Here is a 24,485-nt window from a genome sequence, read left to right on the forward strand (position 1 = left end):
TAGGTGAATGAATCAAGTTTTTAGCGTCTGAAACACAAAATGCTCAAATGTCATAATAAAATTTCATTGAACTTTAGGTGATTGCAGAGATGTAATCTTTCTGGGGGTAAAGATGTAATTTTAATCAAAATGATACTCTTGTTACATTTCATATCACATTTGTACCACGTCTACAATAGAGAGAAATTTTTTAGCGTTTGAAACACGGACACCTACGTCATATGTAATTATACAAGTAGATAAACATTTGAAAAATAAAACTTCTCAACATTTTGTACAATAACATGAGGTGCCGTCCGTATTTTGAACACATTGAAATTTCTCTCTTAATAGAGATATGACCACATGTGTTGAAGGCCTTCTTCTATTAAAAAATATGATAATTTTGAATTGAAAATTTGAAAGGTTTGACGAATGACGGCAGGCTTACCAAGTATAAAATGGTGGTTGTTTGTTTATAGGAGAGTGCTTGTTTTAATTTTCGTTTGGTTGTGCTGCCTCTTCTGAATCTATGTATGAAGGATGGAGATTTTTTATTTGTAGGATCTACTTCATTAATTTGTTGCTTTGGAATCATGGTGGTGATTAAGCGATGCGATAGACCTATAAGCATCGTACTCTCAATCACAATTTATGGTTTGAGATTTTGTTCTCACATGATCATCTTGTAACATGAAGTTTCCCATTTTATCTGTGTAATCATGTGATTCCCAATGAGCTCAGATGAATGGTTGAAGTTTACTTGTTGCTTTGCAAGTAGTGATGCTTATTGTAATATTTTTAGATCTAGTTTATAAAGACCCTTTTGAAGCCAAATTCTTCATGATATATATTTATAATACTCTTCTATAAATGAATGAAAATATCATACTGCTCTTGTTTTTTTTTTTTTTTAAAAGAGAGTTTGGATAGGTATTACTATTGATGCAAAGCCACAGGAAACCTTGTTGGCTTTGGTAAGGCAAACCATTAAGCATGCAATTACTAGTCAATCCCATCTGCCAGCTGGTGGAATGGTTGGTTTGGTCTCACTTTTTGGTGTGCCTTGTATAAAGGCATGTGATGCTCAGTTCCGTATTTTAGTCACATTAAAAAATTTCTCCTTATACATTATTCCAAGTTCAGGACATAATATACTGACATTGATTCTCTCTGGATCCATTTCCATAATATACCAGCAGTTCTTGAATTATTGAAAATTGAATCAGAAAAAGTCTGCAATATGATATAATGGATTGGATAGGAATCCGAATCTCTTCCTCCGAATCCATCAAATAAGGAAATTCGTACAGTTGAAATTTGATCAAATCATTAAAATTATTATAACTTTTAAATTGGCTATCTGTTTGTAACCGTTAAATCAAATTTCAACGACACGAATTTTCTGATTTGATGGATTCCTTATGGATTACCTAATTCAATAGGAGGTAGATTCTCTGCCCTCCCACTTCTTATGCCCTCCTGTTTGTGTGGTCACGGTTAAGCCACGTCAATATTTTATATTACTATTCTTTTTTGTCTTATTATCTTTATAAAAAATAATATAAAATGTTAACATAGCTTAACCGTAACTACACAAAACAGAAGGGTACGGAAGGACACTGAAAGTGGGAGGGCAGAGAATCTGCCTCCAATTCAATATGAGCCAATCGTTGCCTTATCACATCATAATTCAATATGAGCCAATTGCTGCCTTATCACATCACCTTCATATTTTAATTCACCTTACAATCTAGAAAGTCGTCTGCAACGGATTCGGATCCCATCCGGATTCAAAATGTGGAAATGTTAGAGGTTCTCACATCTTAACTATTCATCGTGCATCGTTTGGTAAAAAATTATTTGATTTTTATTTAAAATTAAACATAAATAGTACCTGATGAAAATTACCGGCATGATGTACGATGAATAGCTAGGATATGAGAATTTCTAAAATTCCTACAAAGTGGATCCGGAGAGGATCCTCTTCCGTCTGCAACCTAACCAGAAATACTGCACACAGAATTCTAAAATGTTCAAAATTTCATATAATTGAGCACATATTCATCAATTATAGATGCTTTGTCTGCCAGAAAAGGGCAGGATACAAAATGGCAGAACAGATTGTATGCTTTGTGATCGACAAGTTAATTCAACTACTCATCGCCACAGAAGCAAACCTTTCGAGAAATGCACGTACTGAAGTTGGTTTCATCAAAGATGAACTCGAAAGCATCCGATCATTCCTCAAGGAAGCAGATGCTATGGCTGCAGCAGCAGATGGAGAGACGGGGAATGACGGTGTCAAAACTTGGGTCAATCAAGTAAGAGAAGCAGCTTTTTACATTGAAGATGTCATTGATGAATATTTGCTCCGCATCTTATGGCATCATCAACACCATGGATTCCTTCGTTTTTTCCACAAAATTATCCGGTTGGCTAAAAAAATGAGATCAAAGGATGGGATAGTTTCGAAAGTTGACAGTATAAAAAAATTGGTTCGTGAAATCAAGGAGAGAAGTGAAAGATATGGATTCAAATCCATTGATCAGCAAGGCCAGAGCAGTGGAGAAAAGACTCTACTGTCGAACGACCCTCGAGTGGCTTCCCTTTTCATTAAGGAAGCTGAAATTGTGGGGATTGAATCTGCCAGAGATGAGCTAACTCGTTTGTTGGTAGAAGGAGCGACGAGACGTGAAGTGATATCAGTGGTTGGCATGGGAGGACTTGGGAAAACCACTCTTGCCAAGAAAGTGTATGACCAGCCGAAGGTGATGGCACACTTTGATTGCTATGCTTGGATTACAGTGTCCCAGTCGTACAGGGTTGAGGATCTTCTGAGGACGGTAATCAAAAAGTTCTACAGTTCAAGGAAGGAGCGTTTCCCAGAGGAAATTGACACAATGGATGAGGAGTCCCTGATTAGCACATCGAGAGAGTATTTGCAGCAAAAGAGGTACATTGTTGTGTTTGATGATGTGTGGAAAGTAGATTTTTGGGGGGCAATAGAACATGCTTTACCCGATAATGAAGGCGGACGAATAATTATCACTACACGGATTCAAGATGTTGCCAACTTTTGCAAAAGATCTTGTTTTGTTCATGTTCATCACTTGCAGCATCTGCCTCCAAACAAGGCATGGAAATTGTTTTGTAGGAAGGCATTTCAGTTTGAATTGGAGGGAAAGTGTCCTGAAGAGTTGGAAGAGTTGTCTCTTAACATCGTCAAAAGATGCGAAGGACTACCTTTGGCAATTGTTTCCGTAGGTGGTCTGCTGTCAACCAAAGCTAAAGTTGTGTCTGAATGGCAGAAGTTATACAATAGCTTAAGTTCAGAGTTAGAAAGCAATCCCCACCTTACAAGCCTCACAAGAATCCTATCCCTCAGCTATCACCATCTACCGTATTACCTCAAATCTTGTGTATTATACTTTGGCATCTTTCCTGAGGATTACTCAGTTAGTTGCATAAGATTAGTTCGGTTGTGGATCGCTGAAGGCTTTGTGAAACCGAAGATGGGCAAGACACTAGAAGAGGTTGGAGAGGAATACTTGATGGAGCTAATTCACAGAAGCCTGGTTCAAGTTTCAGAAGTTTACATTGATGGAAAAGCTCGAGGTTGTAGAGTTCATGATCTATTGCACGACGTCCTCCTTAAAAAGGGGTTGGATTCCAGCTTCTGTCATGTGTTATCAAAAGGCAAGTTGACTTTTAAACCAACAACTCGACGTCTCTCAATGGACATCAATCCCTCTGAGGCCTTGGAAAGCATTACACAATTTCATATTCGTTCTGTATTTACTTTCAACCTAGAAGAATGGCCCGAGTCTTTTCTCGATACATTGAGTGGAAACTTTAAACTTCTGAAAGTATTGGATTTCACGGCTGCTCCAATCAATCAACTTCCTAAATATGTGGGGGATTTATATCTCTTGACGTACTTAAGCCTGAGGAATACAAAGGTGAAGTTGCTTCCAGACTCCATAGGCAATCTACAAAACTTGGAAACCCTGGATCTAAAACAGTCTCTGGTGTATGAAATACCAGCCAAGATCAACAAGCTTGTTAAGTTGCGGCATCTTTTGGCCTACCATCTTGACTACAACTACGACTTGGGTTTGTTCTTGAATATGGAAAAAGGAGTGAAGATACATGAAGGTATTGGATGCTTACAAGCTTTGCAAAAATTGTCCCATGTGGAGGTGAATCATGGAGGGATCAGGATAATCAAAGAACTGGGAAAGTTAAGACAGCTGCGGAAGTTAGGCCTAAAAAACTTGAAAAGTGAAGATGGAAGGGCTGTGTGTGCTTCTATTGAAAAGATGAACCACCTTGAATCTCTAATTTTAACTGCAATAAATGAAGATGAAGTCCTTGATCTAGAATCCATTTCAACTCCACCACAATTTATTCGTGCTCTCTTCTTGATAGGGCGTTTAGAGCAGTTGCCAGGTTGGATTTCAAATCTTCAACACCTCGTCAGGATAGGCATTTTTTGGTCAAGGTTGAGAGATTCCCTATTGAGAGAACTAAACCAGTCACAAGTTAGTTACAACAGTAAATAGTTAGTTGTGGTATTTATGTAATTAGTTGTAGAAGATAAGGTCACTTGTGTAAAGAGTCTGTGTGACTATATATATCCCTGTGTACTGACAATTAAGAGTGTAATGAAAATATCTTCTTCAACATTTTCTACATGGTTTCATCGCCATTCGCCTTCCGGCATTCGATCCTCCTTTCTTCCGCTCTACTCCTCTGATTTCTGTTCAGATTGATCAACTTTCTTCGTTGATTTGGTCTTCTGATCACTGTTCTTGATCTGTCTTGGTAGTTTTCATCAGCAATTTCTTTCAATTTGCGTCGGTGATATATTTGAGTCGGTGATTTCTCGATCGTTTTCTCTGTTTCTTGATCGATTTCTTGATCGATTTCGTGATCGATCTTGTGCTTTCTGTCTTTGATTCTTCCTCCTCTCTCGCATTTTGAGCTTGTCTATCATGGCCTCCCCATCTGGCTCTTCGTCTCCGCCGATCTCATCGTCACTACCAAACCCTAATCCCTCTGGAAATCCTCAACCTCAGAACTCGTATATGTCTCTTACGATCCAAAACATTGGTAGCATGGTGCCAATCAAACTCAAACGCACCAATTACCTTCCATGGCGCGCACTGTTTGCTCCGATTTTGCGCCGGTACAAACTTATTGGCCTCGTTGACGGCACTGAGCCATGTCCGGATCCTCTTCTCCCTGATCGCTCCTTGAATCTGGCTTTTGAGCAGTGGTTTGAAAAAGATCAAAACCTCTTGATTTGGCTCAACTCGACTCTATCTGAAGATCTCATTCCATTCACGGTAGGGGTGTCCACATCTCGAGAGCTTTGGCAGAAGCTTGAACAATGTTTTGGTGGAGTCTCTGAAGCTCATATTCACCAGCTTCGTTCTCGTCTTCAATCAATTCAAAAAGGCTCTCAATCGATCTCGGAATATCTACAGCAACTCAAGGAAATTTCAGATTCTCTCAATGCTGCTGGCGCAACTGTTTCTGATCGTGATCTCATTGCTGCAACACTTCACGGTCTTCCTGATGAATTCGAGTCATTTATTGACTCCATCATGCTGCGGTTGTCTTCAACTTCTCTTGATGAATTACATGGTCTGTTGCTGACTAAAGAGCTTTCCATGGCTCGTCGTAAGAACACTCTGTCCACTCCTACTACTGAGGCTTTTCAAGCATTTTCTGTTCAGTCTCAAGCACCTTTGTTCCCAACGCCTTCTTCACAGGCCTTCGCTGCATATAGTCAGCCTCTTCAATCTGCTTCTCGTTACAATTCTAACAGAGGCCGGACCAATCGCAATTTCAGAGGAAATCGCAATTTCAATAATTCCCGTGGCAACTCCACTGGTCTTTTTCGTCCAAGTCAGCCTCGTGCTTTTCATCCAGGCTCCCGATCTCACACCCAAGGCTCTTCATCCAGTCACAAGACCACCTGTCAAATATGTGGTTCTACTAGCCATGAAGCAATTGATTGTTTTGACAGGATGAATCCTGAGATCTTTGGACGAGTGCCACCAGCCAAACTTGCAGCTCTTTGTGCTCACTACTCCTCCAAACCATCCTCATCTTGGCTATTGGATTCTGGAGCCACCTCCCATATCACAAATGACATTGCAAATCTCTCTGTTGCCTCTCCTTACATTGGTGAAGACAAGGTCTATATAGGAGATGGTAAAGGTCTGCCTATTCACAATATTGGTACCTCTTCTTTAGATACATCTCATACTTCTTTTAAGTTGAGTAATGTCTTACATGTACCTGCTATGAAACACAACTTATTATCTGCATATCAATTTTTAAAAGATAATAATTGTGTCTTGACTCTTGACCCTGATGGATCCACTGTAAAGGATCGAGTTTCGGGGAAGACGCTTTTGCGGGGACAAGTTAAAGATGGCTTCTATCCTCTTCAAGGCTCTGGTCATCTCATCTCTTCATCACCCTCGGCTTTAATAAGTGTCAAAGCTCCTGTACAGACTTGGCATCGAAGATTTGGTCATCCATCTTCTTCCATTTTTCGAAAGGTTCTTTCAGGAAATAAGCTTGTCGTGCACGGCAAACCTACTGGTGATCTTTTCTGCTCAGATTGTGCTTTGGCTAAAAGTCACAAGCTTCCTTTTGCATCTGCCAGTTCTACAAGTACTCACAGTCTTCAACTACTACACTGTGATATTTGGGGTCCTGCCTCCATCACTTCTCCTAGTGGCTTTAAGTACTACTTGTTGCTTGTAGATGATTACAGTAGATATAGTTGGTTGTTTCCATTAAAGGCAAAATCTGATGCTTATTCTACTTTTGTTGTATTCAAACAATATGTAGAAAATCTACTTGGCAATAAAATCACGGTTGTGCATTCTGATTCAGGGGGTGAATTCATTGGTGCTAAATTTGAATCTTTCCTTCGCACTCATGGTATTCTTCATCGATTTACCTGTCCTCACACTCCTGAACAAAATGGCTGTGCTGAGAGAAAGCACCGCCATATTGTGGAGACTGTTCGTACATTACTTGTTGCTTCTAATGTTCCACATCTCTATTGGGTGGAAGCCTTTTCCACAGCTGTGTATCTTATTAACAGGTTGCCCATCTCTGGCCTCTCTACCTCTCCTTGGGAATTACTATTCTTCAAGCCACCAGATTACTCCAGACTGAAAGTATTTGGCTGTCGATGTTTCCCGTGGCTCAAACCTTATACTCATTCCAAGTTAGAAGCAAAAAGCAAAAGCTGTGTTTTTCTGGGGTACAGTTTACAGCACAAGGGTTATCGATGCCTTGATCCAGTCACTAATCGTCTCTACATTTCTAGACATGTGCAGTTTGATGAAGCCACATATCCTTTTAAGTCTTCTCCTACCATCCCTGTTATGTCTTCAGCCTCTGTTTCCGCCCCTATGGATCTACAGTTCTCGGTTCCTCAGCGTCCTGGTGCCTCTCCTGGCTCTTTGGGTCCAGATTTGCACTCTACCTCTGAGTGTTTGCCTTCAAGTCCCCACAATGTCCATCCTCAAGGGTCCATTCCTCCTACTGCTGCTTCACGTACAGATTCTCTGTCTACTGCATCCGTCTCTTCCCCTGCACCAACTACATCACTGCCCCCACCCAATACTCACCCTATGATCACTCGCTCCAAAGCTGGTATCTTCAAACCCAAGGTATATGCAGCTACCAAACATCCTCTTCCATCTGATCTTGACTATATTCCGACTACATATCTACAAGCCTCTAAGCATGCTCATTGGAGATCTGCCATGCAAGATGAGTTTAATGCATTACAATCCACAGGCACTTGGACCCTTGTTCCTCCCTCATCCTCCTACAATGTTGTTGGCTGCAAGTGGGTGTTCCGCATCAAGAAGAATCCTGATGGTACTGTTGAGCGTTTTAAAGCTCGTTTGGTTGCAAAGGGATATCATCAGCAGGAAGGTATCGATTTTCAAGAGACCTTTAGTCCTGTGGCTAAACCAGTCACGATTAGAATCATTTTGTCCCTTGCTGTGCAGTTCAATTGGTTTTTAAATCAATTGGACATCAGTAATGCCTTTCTTCATGGTGATTTGAAGGAAGATGTGTACATGCAGCAACCTCCGGGTTTCTCTGATCCTAATCTGCCACATCATGTCTGCAAATTAAGGAAATCCCTTTATGGTCTTAAGCAAGCCCCTCGGGCTTGGTTTGACAAACTGTTTCAAGCTCTTCTTCGACTTGGTTTTCAGCAATCGTCTTCTGATGCTTCCTTATTTGTTCTCCCTGGTCCTACTCCTGTCATGGTGCTTGTGTACGTAGATGATATATTAGTCACTGGACCTGACTCTTCCTTATGCACTCTGTTCATTCAAAACCTCAGTGCTATCTTTCCAGTAAAGGATTTGGGTCCACTGCACTACTTCCTGGGATTAGAGATTCAACGATCTTCCACAGGTCTCTTCCTCCATCAAACAAAGTATTTACTGGATCTTCTCGGGAAAACTAATATGACTGGTGCAAAGCCTTGCTGCACTCCCCTTGGTTCTACCAAATTGGATCACAGTGGTCCTTTTTTATCCAATCCAACTGAGTATCGATCCTTTGTTGGTGGTTTACAGTATTTGACATGGACACGTCCAGATATTTCATTTGCTGTGAATCAAATCTGTCAGTTCATGCATGCTCCTCGAGACCAACATATGCAAGCTGCCAAACGCATTCTTCGTTATCTCAAGGGTACAGTATCTGAGGGTCTCTGGTTCAGAAAGGGTGCCACTCATCTCACAACCTTCTCCGATGCGGACTGGGCTGGTTGTCTCTTTGATCGACGTTCTACTAGTGGTTACAATATCTTTCTGGGATCCAATCTTATCAGTTTGAGTGCCAAGAAACAAGCTACTGTGGCAAGGTCATCAACAGAAGCCGAATACAGATCTCTAGCCCACACTGCAGCCGAACTGACTTGGATTTGTAAAATTTTTCGTGACCTTGGTTTTCCTCTTTCACAGACTCCCACTCTCTGGTGTGATAACATTTCAGCCATCTCTCTTGCTTCTAATCCGGTCTTTCATGCCCGCACCAAACATGTGGAGATTGACTATCATTATATTCGTGAGTTGGTCCTAGCTAATCTCATCAAGGTTCACTTTGTTTGCAGTCAGGATCAGCTTGCTGACATCCACACCAAGTCTCTGTCCAAAAGTCGCTTTACTGCTCTCAAGTCCAAGCTTCCTCTTGGTTCTTCACCTGCTCCCAAGCTCAGCTTGAGGGGGTGTATTGAGAGAACTAAACCAGTCACAAGTTAGTTACAACAGTAAATAGTTAGTTATGGTATTTATGTAATTAGTTGTAGAAGATAAGGTCACTTGTGTAAAGAGTCTGTGTGACTATATATATCCCTGTGTACTGACAATTAAGAGTGTAATGAAAATATCTTCTTCAACATTTTCTACATTCCCCACTAAAAGCCCTTCAAAATCTACCTAATCTGTTGGAGTTAACTTTGGGTATCAATGCATATGATGGTGTGCAGCTGCATTTTGAGGAAGGAGGATTTCAGAAACTTAGGACGCTACATCTGAGGGAAATGATGGGACTAAATTTGTTGATCACAGACGATGATGTCATGCCTCTTCTCCAAGAGTTTCACATTGGACCATCCCCACAACTGAAGGAGGTGCCCTCTGGCATCCAACATCTCCGGAATCTGACATATCTTTATTTCTATGACATGCCAAAGGAGTTTGCGCGACAGATGGATCCAAAAAATGGCCAACATTATTGGATTGTTGAACATATACAAAATGTTCGTTTTGGTTACAAGGTCGGACCAAGAGGGGTGTATATGAAACTCACGCCCTGCGTGATTCCAACTTTGCTCATTGGTCGAATGCTTGATTCCAACTTGTGAAACCAAGCATGGGAATGGGACATGTTTTGGTTAAGAGTTGGTTGTTAGCTCTGGTATCCTAGTTTCTCTTGCAGATTGACTGGGAGGGGCTCTTTCTCTTCTGTTTTCTTTGTGTCGTCCATTCCTGGCATTTTCCTTGTAATTTTATTGGTGGTTGCAAAAATATCCTATCTAATTAATTTTCTCTAAGAAAATGATAAACCGTATGCACTTTTTAACCTCACTTTGATAATTGAAGTTAAAATATTAAATTTTTACTATTTTTTATCTTACCTATTCTTTACTATTTTATATTCTTTATATTAATTTGTAATCTCTAAGCTATTTTGTTAATCAAAGGGTAGATTTTGTTGATTATAGAAATTTCATGAATCACGATTGAGGCTTCTCGTTTTGTATGCACAGATTGATCCAGCCACACATATTTTATATGCACAGTGGTAGAAAGATTTTGAGTCCTTGCATACATTGTAGGTTTAAATTCCATCCGTAACTAATTTAATATCTAATATAAAAAAATTTATTGATTGAAAAAAAAAATTTAAAAAATTAGATACAAGATGTAAAGGTGAGAGCCCACAAACGCAGCTTTGGGGGACGTTTCTCCCAAACTTGGGCGCTAAAAAAAGTCTTCGTCCTCTGTCTTCGTCGTGTTTCCTTTTCTGGCTGAGTTTGCCTTCTTAAACCAACCCGAAATTCTCGCCCCATACAAATATTCAAATCTTCCATTTCTTCCCTTCACAAATTTCCATGTAGGGTTTCACATTAACCTTAATCAAAACTTATACGTACATATATATACATATATATTTATATATAATCTCTCTCTCTCTCTCTCTCTCTCTCTCTCTCTCTCTCTCACTCTGTTTCTGAATTTTGATTTCCCGGGAAAGTTTCCAACCCGATCGTTTCTTCGAAAGTCTCCGAAAGCTTTTCGTCAAAACAAAAGTAAAAAATATCTGTGATATAAAAATGGAAATAATTTTTAAAACACGCATGGAATTGGCTGGTTCATTTGCCTGAAAGTTGGTTAAGATAGAGAGAGATGGAGGGAGGGGAGAGAGAGATGGACGAAGAAATGGTGGAGTTCGCGAGGGAGGCTTTTGAGGGGGATGAAATTGACATGGACTACGAATTCGATGCGCCCAAGTTCTACGACTTCACTAGGCCGGAATCCGATTGGGAGGCCGAGGAGGCGGAGGAATGGTTCCGGTCAGCCGGAGGCTATCAGCCCTCGCGTAAGCGATTTCCAGAACATTTGTTTGTTGGTTTCTTATCATGTCCCAAAAACAATGAATTTTGGATCATCTCCTATGATTACCACATTAATAATTATCGTTTTCTGCTAATTAATTTCAACATCTACATGTTTAGTTCATGCATTTTAATTAGGTTACGTTGTTTTATATAAACAGATTAGAGATTAATTGAATTATAAATATTGTAATTTGATTGGATTAATTTGTTACCACTAACTTTGTTTTTTCTTTGTTTAATTTGTTTCAAATCCTTTAGCTTTCCTTGAAAAATTGTTGAATTGGCAAAAAGAGAATCATCCGGAACCTGTAAAAACCTTCGTGGAATCGAAAGATGTTGAAGTTACTAGATGCAGTAACCCGAATAATTGCTTGGAAGCGGAGGTCTCTGCAGCGGTAGACGATAATGACAAAAGTACATTTTCATTTCTTACTACCGTCAACTTCTTCTGCATCATCAACTCATTTCGTATTAGAATTTTTACACGATGCGATAGTTCGTTGTAAAATCACCTACGCTTGGAAAATTTTATTTCTGTTTTCTGAATCGGCTTTGCCTTTTGCTTCACATGAATTAGTACATGGAATTTATCCTACTGTTATGTTTTATATTCATGTTTCGACACAATTAGAGTTTTCTAATCACATGGCTCAAGACACTCCAAAAGCTAAACTGAAGTCCCCGGGCAAGTCACCACATCTCTCAAGGAGTTCAACGTTAATGAAACCCACGGCGAGTCAGTTGGCCAAGCAAAATCACCACCGAGCGGTTCACTCCAATCGATTATTAAGGAGGTGCTATTATTTTTCTATGATGTTTCTGTTGTCATCAATGTATCTTTTGTTCTAATTGTTTGGTGTTTTAGTTTTCTAACTTCTCCGATTTTCTGACTCTTGATTACAGAGTCGCGAAAAAGCTCGGGAAACTTGATGAGAAATCACAGAATTCTCCGCCACCTACGAAAAGGCAGAAGTTGGAGGCTGGCTATGTACGCAAGGTGCACTTGGAACATTTTTTCATTTGATAGTTTGGCATCTGCGATTTATTTTATCTTCGTTTAATCGCGTGTGTGAATATGATCTTTATGACTATGAGCTTGTTCCACTCAATCCAAATAGCGTACTTAATCATGAAGTTCAATAGTTTATGAATCCTTCACAAGAATTTCCAAGGGGCTCACGATATACTTGTGACGCAGGTTGCTGAACAACTCAAGCATCAACCTCTCTGGTTACATAAGGCGGCAAAAAAGGTAACACCGAAAAAGGATGATGTGCTTTCGATCGTGAAAAGGACATTTTATCTTCATTCGAAATAAGAAAAAAAATAGTTTTTCGTGGGGTCCTGCAGGTCGGAGCTGATGCTGCTAGACCTAAAGTTACAGTTCCGAAAGAACCAAATCTTGAAACAGCAAATCGAGCACGAAGACGTAGGTACATTCACTTCTTGCGTGGTTTTAGTAAAATATTTTGTTTGATCTATGAAGGTCTACCTACTGAGCTTATAACACTGATCTTCAGGTACAAGGTTAACACCAAACCAGGAGAACAATCAAAAGCAAGTTGCTAGTCCTTTCAACGCTCAAATTGAAATTGTTCGTTTCGGTTTGAAGACGTTGGAATATTATTCAGTTTCATGATCTTTCGTTTTGTTGATATTTTGATCTGCAGATTCATAGGGCTCCTCCATGGCCTAGCCCGAAAAAGAGCACAATTCCAGCAACAGAGTTTCAGGTAATCATAAAACGTTGTAATGTATTTCTTTGGTGTGTCTTTGCAAATGAGATAAACTTCGGCAAAGCTGCCCTTGTCATGGGTCGGACGAGACTAAAATACATAATGTTTCATGACATGGCTAGCAACTCCTACCAAATTTTTCTCTTACCAAAAGCAAAATGACTTGACTAGTGGTTACAAATGCGCTTCATAACGTTCTTAATTTGATTTCTATCAGGTGTTCCGCCTTCGGACATCAGCGCGAGCTATGCAACAGACATTTAATCACCAGGTAACCTTCTGAAACCTGTCCGATTATTCGAATTTGAACTTATTAATTTTTCTCAACTCTTACGACGAAATAATATTGTCACTCAGGTAACAAATGGACCCGACTCTAGTTATTTATCAGAAAATGAAGCTACAGAGATCAAAGGGTAACTATATCTGCCTCTTTACTTGTCAATTGAATCCCATCTTGTTTCATTTCGATATAGTGTAACCTTGCACTTGTAGAATTTTCTGGTCTCCCAAACGCTTTTTTTTTTCTTTTTTTTTTCTTGGTCTCCAAAACGCTTGATATTTACTTTTATGGTTAATACTTTCAACAGTAAACGCTTGAAAATTAAGAATTGGAACAAATATAATTCCCGTTTTAAGTAAGTAAACATGTCAGCAAATGAGAATCATTGTTGCTATTAAATGTTTTGATATTACAGTTTTGCACAGGCCAAACTCTGTGTATGCCTTAAAGCAAGAGAAAGGTCAAATGATATATAAGTGCGTAGCTTGCTCTCTTAAAAATAAGGTAAATCTAACTCTGCCCTTCTTGTCTTTTCATTTTTTGTATGTGAATAATTTTAATGGCCATGCTTTAAGTTGTATGCAGGAATTGAAGTTTGCAATCGACAAGAGATGCCTAAAGGAGCCACCAACAGATTTATTTAGTAAGGTATGAACAATATCTAGGTTTAACAATTTCACGTACAAATTTACATGCATGCAACTGGAACGTCAAGATGACGATATTTCAAATAAATCAGTTTAAAATATCGCCAGCAAGACATCTAAGGACATTTCCAATGAAGAGATGCAAACATCACATTTACATTCCCAGGAGGTGTAACTACTCCAATCGAAGAGATGTAAGTTTCAGATTCTATTTATTGTTCTCTCTTTGATTGGAGGGTCAACCTCCAAAGATGTAAATTTATATTTTTATTTACATCTTTGGGCAAAAATGAACATCTTACATTCCGCTCTTGGAGTGTCTTCCGGCCAACTATAAAAATGTAAAATGTCAATTTCAAGGTAATTTGCATCGTTTATTGGAAATGCTCTAATAATTGCATGTAAGTTTCTCCTGTTGTTTTAAATTTATTGAACTTTTTCCACTCTAACTCCTCATTATCTTTGACATTTTTCAGCTCTCCCTTGCATCCGATGCACAGCATAATACAAAACCCCAGTCAAAAAGTGCCTTTGCCTGCTAAGATTAACCACTAATCTCTCTTAGTAAACGTGATTAGTGAAACTCAGAGTAGACCAAGCTCCGAATTTGTAATACTAATACACGATTGATTGCTTCCACTAATTGAATTAAGGCTACAAAAGTGAACAGGCCAAAGCTCCTTGCACCAAGATAATGAGGTAAATTATACGTTTATATCATCTACTATTTTCTCTGGCTCATTGATTTTGCTCAAGGAGCAGACCATCAGATATATTTGACTAAACTGAATTCGTCCTTCTGCGTAAAGCTTGTAGTTTCGTGATATGTAAATGGTTATTAAGCGGGTTCTAAGTTGTTGAAGACGGCAAAATGTCGTGAAGGAAAAATCGGTGTTTCGGCGGGGAAGCAGTATATCATTGTGTGAGTAACAGGAGAGGAGAGGATTGCTCGATTAGAAAACAAACTTTAGCATGATTTTGGAAGTTGGTTATCGTATATTGTGATGCTACAACACGAATTGTACCTATAAAGTATGATTTCTTACGAATGGCTAGGATTAACTGGTCTGCTGGCTCCGCACATAAGGTTCTAGAGAGGATCCGAGTCCACCCTGGAGGGCACGAACTTGAGCAAATAGTCCTATCTAAGCTAATCCTCTTTAACAAGCCAGAGATCTTTCAGTGTGCCCGAAACACAGGGTGGTAGACCATGTGTCCCTATACATGAGCAAATTCACCTTGGAGGCAAAGGTTATCAACAGCAGTTTTTCACTTATTTACCATCCATCTGCCTTCTATCACACACTAATTTACTGAATAACGGCGTACAAACACATGTTATCAGACAGTTAAACCTGCTACTCATATAGATCCCCAGCAATAGCATTGAGTGACGAACCAGTTTTGACTTGTACAAGAAGAAGATAAAACCAAAACATCAACGAACGAGAGAAGACAGTGAAACAAGCAAATCCGAGATGATCAGAGTGAACGACAATCAAATGATCACATGTAGAGCCGTAAAAAGTTCGATTTCCACACAACGAATTTGTTTCAATTCAACAAGAACACAGGACAAGACAATTCATATTCTAAAGGTGATACAGAGAGAAGCTAAGTATTCCTGGAAAACAGTTGCAAGAAATGTATTTTCAGTTCAATAACAAAAAGAAAATTTCACAAAAAAACGACGGTAAAAACAAACCATCCTTCCCTGCATCTGATGTTAAGATACCGGGTCAGCATTGTGCCAACCTTTGGTGCATGGAGGAATGCTCATAAACTCATCAAATTCCTTTACGTGAACGTCACAGCACTTCCACTGCAATACCAAAAGAAAAAACTGTTATTCAAATTATACATACTTATATAGGACTGAATTGACAATTATAGTAGTACACTCACCCCTCTCACTCTGTCGTGGAAAATAGCAGGCCCGGGATGGTAACTGCATGCATTCTCGTGGTTATCTTTCTCTTTGAAAGTTTGATCACACCCCTTATTCATACACGTCTGGGGCTGGTTTATGTCAACAATCTTTTTCGGCGGAGCAGAAGTGCCTTGATCGTCAGTAATGCTTTCTGGAATTGGAGTTGTTTCCACATTTACAGGCTTTGATTTTAGTTCTTTGGCTTGTGCACCTGGAAAAGGAACATCGCTCAGCTTCCCGAAATGCAATACAAGTTGCTAGAAATCAGGGATAAACTATTCAATCATTGAGAAGATTGTGTATTTTATGCAGAATAAAATACACAGCTAGTTTGATTCAAGAAGATTAAAACCACAACAAATCCAACTACACAAGGCCTTTGTTGTGTTTTGCATCTCCTCGAGGCCAAGGACTGGTACTGACCAAAAAACGATCCCAAAACCAGACGAGTGGAATATTCATTATTTCCCCCAAATTGTGTTTCAATCACCTTGTATCAAATCCTATTACAGTTACCTTTCTTACATGGGATATGTCATTATTTCTCCAAAAAAGTCATTGTGCACTCCAAACATTTTATATTTCGAAACAAAAATACACTTTTGAGAAGTGCCAATGACTTTTCTGGAGCGCCAAGAACATCCCCCTTTTAAATTTCCTATTACTGATATCTATAAATGTTAAGGATCGTTACCACGGCTTTGGAGATTGAATTCACCAATCACAATGAGAAGGCAATATTACAATCTCTAATAGTTGTATCATAGTTAGCATTCGTGTACAGATTAGATAACATGTTCAGAACACTTGGGGGCTGTTTGGTATCCTTCTTGGATCTAATTTTTTGTTTTTGAAACTAATGAGTACTGAGTAATTTAGCTACATTCTTCATTTTTGAAACCGATAAATTGTGTTTTCAAATTGAATACAAAACAACCCCTTAGTTTTTAACACAATTATCATGCAAAAATGAACCAACTTCCTGACACATTACACCAAGTATGAAGAATAGACAGTAATCCAATGCTAAAAGCAACAAGCGTCAAATGAAACGTACCATGTTCTGAACAGAAAAAACCCTGGCGACACCTAGAGCAGGACTGTTTTGACGATGCATCAGTAGCAGGAGCTGCAGTAGGAGCAGGAACAGGAGCCTTAGGCTTCGGCTTCGCCAACACTGGTTTCTCTGTTGTGTGTTTACCTGCCTTACATCTGCATTCAACAAAGAGAGAAAAGAAAGAAAATGAGACTTAAGTAACTAACTGAAACTAACAAAAATCTAAAATCCGCAATTAATTCAGGACTCAAGAATTCGACAAACAATCAAAATTTGCTTCAAATGTCAGCGTTGCGACCATTCAACTATGTTGTGGGGTGCCATGGCATGCTTAAAAATACCAGCGAAATCGGTGCTTACCCTGGCAATTCTAAAAATAAGGTGAAATCATGACTTCTTTTCTTGCAACAACTCCACTCTTTAATCCCATCATGAAATATAGGCTGGGAAAAACAAACACATTGTGCTTAATTTATGGCATCGAACTAAATGCAAATCTAACGAAACACGATGTAACAACTAAATCAACGGGCAATACTTACTCCCTGAAAAGTTCGACGATGCCGATGCAGTCAGCCAACCCCAAACATGCAAGAAAACAAACTGAATTAACATCTAAACTGAATTAAAAGGCACAATAATTAAAAGCCTTCATAGTTTACAAAGCAAGCAAGGGAACACCTTAATTAGATACACAATGTGCAGAATTTGGATCAATTAAACCCAATTTGGTTTGAAATTAGAGTAAACTAATTACAAGGTGATTACTTTTAAGATTCAAGTCAGCTGTTGGGATATTGTAATTATTCAAATTGAACCGAAAGAAAAAGGGAAAACGATAATCTTCTTTGCTTCTCTCACATCCAAACCAGAGCACAGTAAGAGAGAGAGAGAGAGAGTACCGAATCGTGGTATTGACAGGAACCTTCGGGATTGTCGTCGTCGGAAAACATGGCGTTGCAGCCAATTCGCTGGCATTTCAACAGAGCTGTCCGCTGACCCTCCATCCTCTCAACTCCTCGGTCTCTCTGTCTGTCTCAGAAAAAAAAAAGAGAAGGGAAAACAAGAAGAAGAGGAAGAAGACGACGGAGGAGGAGGAGGGGGAGGGGGAGGAGAAAAAGACTGACTTGGAATTGGAACTGGGGAAGTCGTCCAACAGAGCTCAAAAAAACAGATTCGTACTTGATATTCCCACTCTCTTTTTCCAAGAAAGTACGCCTGCCTTGTGCCCTTTTACTTTGTCATTGGACTCGGGAGCCCATTGGCCCGGTTACGGCCCGGCCCGCGAGAGAAAGTTCCGTGAAAATTGTACTTGTATGTTTCTCGTATCCATAGTCCCCTGTATATGGGGCAAATGCGGCGTAGTCACATTGGCTAAAGCAGTTGGAGCAAAACTACTTCTGTACCTTTGTTCGAATCCTCCTTAAGCAATTTAGATTTGTTGAGAATATTACCTATGTCTCGATATGATTCGCCAACCTATTACATTTTGTGTTGGCTTTTCCTACTAGAATTTACAAAAGAATCTTCAATTTAATAGATTTGATTGTATGAGAAAAGTTGACGCGTTTTTAGAGATTAGAGGGTTCATAACTAAATTGAAAGTTGAAGGGAAAATCGGAACATTGCTCCATAACATAAGGAAAATCATAGTATTTCTTAAAAAAAATGATTCTGAAGTCCATTTTTCGGGTACGATACAGTTTCCTAATAATCTCTAGTATTTGCAGCAACTTTTTTCTCCAAATAGACTAGCATGCACACTTGAAGAGGAGCCCTACATAAAGAGTCCTATTTACAAAAATCCTCAGAAAAATTACAAAAATTATATGTTCTGTACACGATAATTCTCGAAGCAGGAACTGAACATCTTGAAGATATTCACAAATCATACACAACTGAATTCGTAACCTGGTATGAGTCAAAACCGGATAGTTGATAGACAGGGAAGATCACAGTATTCGGTTGTGCTGTGCGTCAATCATCGCAGCTTTCTCCTGTAAAAGCGGAGGAAGAAGGAAATAAGCCAAGACTCGAACTGTGCTAGCTTTCAGATGCACTTTACAGTTATAACTACTGAATGTAAATCCATCCCGCTGCGCGGATGTGCATTTTAAAAGAGAGATGGGAGGCATGTGCTTCGAAGAGGGGGAAGGAGAGAGACCTCGTTGTACGGAGTTCCCTCAGAAGGAAACCAGCGCATAAGAACTCCTAGATTCATTATGGCAGGAGTCAGCTTAAACATGAGAGGAGTTGTAACCTGTAATATCATTTACTCGAGTAAGTTTTTTACAGAGACTGCGCGAGAGAATTATTGGAGTTGTTCTTCACAAAAGGTAACATCAAAATAAAATTACCAGGCTAAGCGCTGTTGTTCCGAGAAGAAGCAGGTACATTTTCCCCTGTGAAAAATAGTTTGAAAAGACGATGATTAGAAAATCAAGATGAAACCGAGGAAAATATGTAGATGCTATTTTTTGTGAATTCAAACTGACTGCAAGATGTGATTTCTTTCGTTCAAGAATCAGGACCATAACAGTTGGGCTTCAAAACAAAATCCAGGTAAAGAAATTCAATAAGTTATCCGATTCAACTTAAAATGCTAATGCATGTGGTCCATCCCCAGATTACTATGATGAACCATAAGAAAGATAAGTTACCTCAACAAGATTAAGGTTCGAGGCTCGACTTAAGAGAACAAAAGCAAATTCTCCAATTTGAGCAAGTGAGACTCCAACCTATAAAAAGGAAGTGAGTTTTAAAAATTAGGAAATTACAAAATCAGCTTGATCTGCCAGAAATAAGATATGACTTGAATCTTATAAATCAGCTTACCACAAATGATGTCCTAAAGCTATATCCAAAGGCCTTGGTAACAATAGTAGCAACGGCAGTCTTTACAACTATAACTAGAATAACAGATGCTAGCAGTATGTCGACGTGGCTCCACAAGAAATGAACATGTATGAGCATTCCAATACTCGAAAGGAAGAGAGCAGCAAATAGGTTACGAATTGGTTCCACCTGCAATGTTCAAGAACATCAAATACAAGCATTAAACATGAATCATACAGTGAAATCCACACATTTTTTTAAAGCTACTAGGTTTATCAAACACGTACACAAAGAAGCCCCAAAAGAGTCCACCACCGTTATTTCTTAAGTATGAGCAGGGGGAAAAACGAAAGTAACAAATAAACATGACTGCAATACGTAAGTATTAGAAATCCAGAAGAGTACCTGGTCTAAAGTATGTTGTGCAAGGTCAGTGGTTGATATCATAACCCCAGCCAGAAATGAACCCAACTCAAGGCTAAGGCCCAACTTATCACTACACTGAAAAGGTTACAAGAGAACTAGAATTAAAATAGCGTTGAGAATTACAAATATGTAGAAAGATCCCTGCATAAGAACCATACTACTGTTATTGTGTAACCAGAAATTCTGGAAATTCAAGTTGAGCAACAACTCAGAAGCCAATACTCAGCCAACATTGGACCAACAATCAACTATGCTGATTACAATGTGCAAAAAACAGAACAGCACTTAAAAGTAAGCAGATGGAGCAGGAAAACTAAATCTGGAGGCCATTAGCATTTTGAATAGTATTTACCCTTGAAATAAGAAACTTGAAAAAAATAATAACAATTTCCACTTACCCAAGCAGATAATAAGCAGAAAGCCACAACAGCAAGCTGATAAAGCTCATTTGTCTGATCCACCATAAGAATTATAAATGAGCCAATGAAATTATTAAAACTCAAGACAAAAAGCTAACTATCTTACTCTACTACACCATCAAAACTTACTTGAGAGGACAAATGCATCATCAGTTTCAGAAAGCGAGGAACAAATGACCAACACAATACTGAGGCAGCACCAAGATATAGTGACAACACCAGCAACCTGAAGTAACAACAAATTACAATAATCATTTACAACAAGCTCTTTATTAGGATGTTGGAATTGGATTGGAAAAAGAACTACTTTTGAAAACCAGATAAAAATGACCCTCATTTTCATTATGGCAGCAAAGCAAAAAAAAAAATTCGGAACAGAAAAGAATAAAAGGAAAAATAAAATATGTCATAGAAGCCGCAGAAGTAGACTTACAGCTTCCCCACTGATACCATTCCTTGGAAAAGACCGCTATGACCACCCAAAACTGGGAGCAAAGCAAACAGTAAACCAACAGCACAATCCTGAAATAAGCCACGGTGAAGGAACGTATGGATATGCATCAGAAACAAGGGTTATTACCAAAATTCCCTTCACTTATCAATAAACCCACCACCTAAGTTTTCAGACTTCAAAACCTACCTGGAAAATGAGTGTTCCAATTGTTACTTGACCATGAAGAGCACTACTACTATTCTTTTCTGCAAGAAATTTCACCACCTGGTAAAAGGAAATGAGAAAGGAATGAAGTGCAGTTGAAATTAAGAAACAAGCAACCGAAGTAAGTAAAGTGGCGTCATATTATTGAAGGATAGAAAACCTACCACTGCTGTTGATGACATTGACAGGAAGGAACCAACAAAAATTCCCTCAGATAACTTTGCTCCACATAACTGAAAAATAAGAAAAAGGGCAAGCCTATTGTTCACTTTGACAGGATTTAACTTGTTACTTGTATGCAAATTTAGTTATCAAGATTGAACACCGTACAATAGCAGTTATGGCACACAGGAACATAAATGTCATGATTTGAAGAAGACCTCCAAGAACAGCTACAGGGCCCACGGCTTTTAACTGCACCAATGACAGGTTAAATGACTACCGTAAACAAAGGCAAATTTCATCCTCTCCCTCCCTCAGAATATCAAAAGGAAATTTTTTCATAAATTATACAGCATAACAGACAGTAAACCTAAATTTCCCAAGTCTAACATACCTTAGCCAAAGAAAACTCCAAACCTAGAGCAAAAAGAAGAAATATAACACCAAACTGTGCAACAGTTTCAACCTGTAATGAAAACAAAAAGGAATCAAACAAGATTATATATAGAAGAAAACGGACACCGATGCTCGGATTTCAGGTACATGGTTGACCAAAAGCAAATAATTAAACATGGATTTCAAGAAAACAAGTGGCTAATACTAGTTTTCTACTATTATTCTTTTATTTCTATATTGTCAATGAGGAATTGACATTCTGATATGGATAAACGGCATTAAATTTTGCAGAAATCTAGATACGGAGCAATCTTTTTACACTTCTGACTTTCTAAACTTTACTAAATTTGACGTTCAAAACCTTTGGTTAATACTCCAATGCATATTGAAAAAATTTACAGGAAATAGGGGTTTTCTTTTAAGAAAAAAATATCCACTTTCCTAAACCGGAGGAAGAGGGCAACTTTAATATAGTGTTGCTGAATAATAGATACTGCTAATAAGTAATATTTCATAAAGGTCATTTTATATTGAAATGAGCATGAATGAGAATTTGAACAAAGTACATAGAAGAGAAAAAACTATACTGAAACCTTGAACTCCAAATCAGAAAACAAAGAACTTTTAACTGATCATAATTAACAACAAACCTGCACCATTTCACTGACGAACGTCAGACCCCCTGGTCCAATGAGAGAACCGGCAAGCAGGTATCCTACAATAACCTATCATATGCATATAAATTAGAACAGATAACCTAAAAGTCGCATCATGTGAATCACTATGCTGAAAAGTTTATAAAGTTGGATCATATAGATCATGAACTATAAAGGAACATTAAGCTAGAGCTGACGAAAAAAAATATGAAAAGAGTAGTTAGATTTAAAGACGTACCGGTTGTCCCAAACAAGAAAACAGAATTCCACCAATGGCAGCAGACACTATGATAACCACCAGATCAGAAATTAATCTGCCAAAATACCAAGTGTTACCCATCAGTCATATATGCATCAAGAAGACAATAAAAACTCGGAACTGCAATTAACTGTTCTTGGGGAGAATCAGGAAAGGGATACGTAAAGATACCTTAAATCTACTTGAAGTACTGGATATTTGGATTTCTTGTTTGACATCACAAACACATTATCCTACCATTAAACAAGTGAAATAAGTTAATAGGGTTAAAGTAAAGCTAAAAACAATAATAATTATGCCCACGAATCCCTGCCAGAGCTATTAACATAAAAAATTCACAACTAACGGCTTTTCAAAGTACCTTTTTGTCAATCAAGGTTGTTGTTTCTTCAGAATCTTCATTCTCCAGGGAAAAAACACCTTCAAAATCAAATGGTTTTGTGCCGCTGACAAGTAGAAAAAGCAGCAGATATTACAACAACATAGCAAGATCTTATTCCACTACGAATTCAATATCTTGTCAAGGAACAACCATCTTAGGATCAAAAGACTTAATTTTTACATTCACATACTTTCCAACGTGTGTATCATTTTTCTTGCCCTTCTCGTGAGTGATTTTCGCCACAGTCTCTAGTACAGCCTGCAAAGCATAATCACAATGCAGAATTATTTCGGCGTAAAAATAATCGAAAGTTTCTAAATTGAATTGTTTCGGCATAATCACACTGCAGAATTGTTTTGGCCTAAAAATAACCGAAAAGTATTGCATTTCGGTACAAGAAAAATCAGAAGAGTAACAAAAACCTACTTGTTGATCGGCCACACTGCTGTTAAAGCTGGCCCCGTCAGATCCTACACAAAGTTGAAGCCAAAAAAATGTTAATTAACTACAATTACGATAATAAACGAAGAATTAACTACAAAATGCAAAATGCAAGTTAACAAAAAAATGCAAAAGAGCTAGACCTTCGGGCTGGTCGTTCTCGGAGAACTCCTTCTCGAGGACGCGATCGAACATTTTGGCAATGGTGCCGTCGCCGGAATCCGGCGCGGAGGAGTTCGTCATGTTGCCGTAGAACCTCTCCCGAATTTCCTTATCAGATCTCGCGGAAACCGAAACCCTAGCGCAAATCAAAATCGTCAAAAGACAATAGCAGAATCCAAACACGCATCGTTTTCTCTTGGCCATCAAATGTGGAAGAAAAGCTACACCAATCCAATCTATCTCTCTCTCTCTCTCTCTCTTATTTCTCTCTCTAGATTTTTGGAACGGAGATTTGGAAATTTTCAGAGGGAGAGAGAGAGGATTTGAATTGAATTGAATTGAATTGGAAGCGTGAGAGAAAAGGAAGACGAAGGCTTTTATCTGAAGATTGCAAAGGATGAAGAAACGAGTTGGTTTAAAAGTCCAGTGTGTTCGTTTTCCAACTTTTTGGTTGTTATTTGGGATTTTTTTAGTCGTTGAGGGCGGGACTGCGCACCCGAAAACATATAATTCGGTTTTTTTTTACTTTCTATTTTTTTTTCTTTTGTTCTGAATAATGAGATTAAAAAAAAAAAAAAAAAAGGCATAGGAACTTCGGTTAAGCAACATAATGATTTGAAATTTCTTGTATACGCTTCATATTTTTGTAGAAATTGTGAAAAAATCTGAAATATATAGAAAAGGAGGGTAATGTTTACATTTCACAAGATACAGGAGAAATTTTTAAATTTTGATTAAAATCGATTGTTTTTGCAGATATTTTTGATATATTAATTAAATATCCACAAACTGCCATATGACAGTCCTTAATATTTCATTTCCATCATTTACATTAAAGACAACTGATATCCATATCGCTTTATCCATTAATA

At 38.5% G+C, this 24,485-nt stretch overlaps 3 protein-coding genes and 1 pseudogene across 13 annotated transcripts; 2 read left to right on the forward strand and 2 right to left on the reverse strand.

Moving 5' to 3' along the window:
- Positions 1-1,744: 1,744 nt before the first annotated feature.
- On the forward strand, positions 1,745-10,086 carry LOC103439623 (disease resistance protein RPM1-like; annotated as a pseudogene).
- Positions 10,087-10,819: 733 nt separating this feature from the next.
- On the forward strand, positions 10,820-14,550 carry LOC103439631 (protein TPX2). 11 transcript variants are annotated; one of them, XR_011579686.1, is made up of 13 exons: positions 10,820-11,145; positions 11,423-11,578; positions 11,796-11,958; positions 12,068-12,161; positions 12,363-12,416; positions 12,515-12,597; positions 12,685-12,721; positions 12,835-12,897; positions 13,118-13,171; positions 13,258-13,316; positions 13,599-13,687; positions 13,759-13,831; positions 14,307-14,469. XR_011579686.1 is itself a non-coding variant. In XM_008378204.4 (13 exons), exons 1-13 carry the CDS (start codon positions 10,953-10,955, stop codon positions 14,370-14,372), a joined length of 1,164 nt encoding a protein of 387 aa, XP_008376426.1. In that variant the 5' UTR covers positions 10,820-10,952; the 3' UTR covers positions 14,373-14,550. The 11 variants fall into 11 exon arrangements, 5 of the variants coding, with proteins under 5 accessions (XP_008376426.1, XP_070676069.1, XP_070676067.1 ...); XR_003773847.2 differs by having other exon boundaries at positions 13,769-13,831; XM_008378204.4 differs by having other exon boundaries at positions 13,609-13,687; positions 13,769-13,831; positions 14,307-14,550.
- Positions 14,551-15,343: 793 nt separating this feature from the next.
- Positions 15,344-17,964, reverse strand: LOC103439638 (cysteine and histidine-rich domain-containing protein RAR1). The gene is made up of 6 exons (XM_008378215.4): positions 17,720-17,964; positions 17,360-17,362; positions 17,178-17,260; positions 16,818-16,972; positions 15,736-15,971; positions 15,344-15,652 (listed from the first exon to the last, which is right to left on the reverse strand). The coding sequence occupies exons 1-6, from the start codon at positions 17,822-17,824 to the stop codon at positions 15,557-15,559; spliced, it is 678 nt and encodes a 225-aa protein (XP_008376437.1). The 5' UTR covers positions 17,825-17,964; the 3' UTR covers positions 15,344-15,556.
- Positions 17,965-18,450: 486 nt separating this feature from the next.
- Positions 18,451-24,091, reverse strand: LOC103439647 (K(+) efflux antiporter 5). Its single transcript, XM_008378225.4, has 20 exons — positions 23,595-24,091; positions 23,437-23,480; positions 23,201-23,268; positions 22,990-23,074; positions 22,800-22,861; positions 22,608-22,683; positions 22,364-22,438; positions 21,712-21,783; positions 21,486-21,569; positions 21,320-21,388; positions 21,138-21,215; positions 20,931-21,019; positions 20,627-20,723; positions 20,477-20,530; positions 20,058-20,153; positions 19,653-19,841; positions 19,478-19,555; positions 19,175-19,219; positions 18,982-19,077; positions 18,451-18,814 (listed from the first exon to the last, which is right to left on the reverse strand). Exons 1-20 carry the CDS (start codon positions 23,815-23,817, stop codon positions 18,770-18,772), a joined length of 1,725 nt encoding a protein of 574 aa, XP_008376447.1. The 5' UTR covers positions 23,818-24,091; the 3' UTR covers positions 18,451-18,769.
- Positions 24,092-24,485: the final 394 nt, after the last annotated feature.

The sequence above is a fragment of the Malus domestica genome, chromosome 01, assembly GCF_042453785.1.
Source record: "Malus domestica chromosome 01, GDT2T_hap1".
NCBI lineage: Eukaryota > Viridiplantae > Streptophyta > Magnoliopsida > Rosales > Rosaceae > Malus > Malus domestica.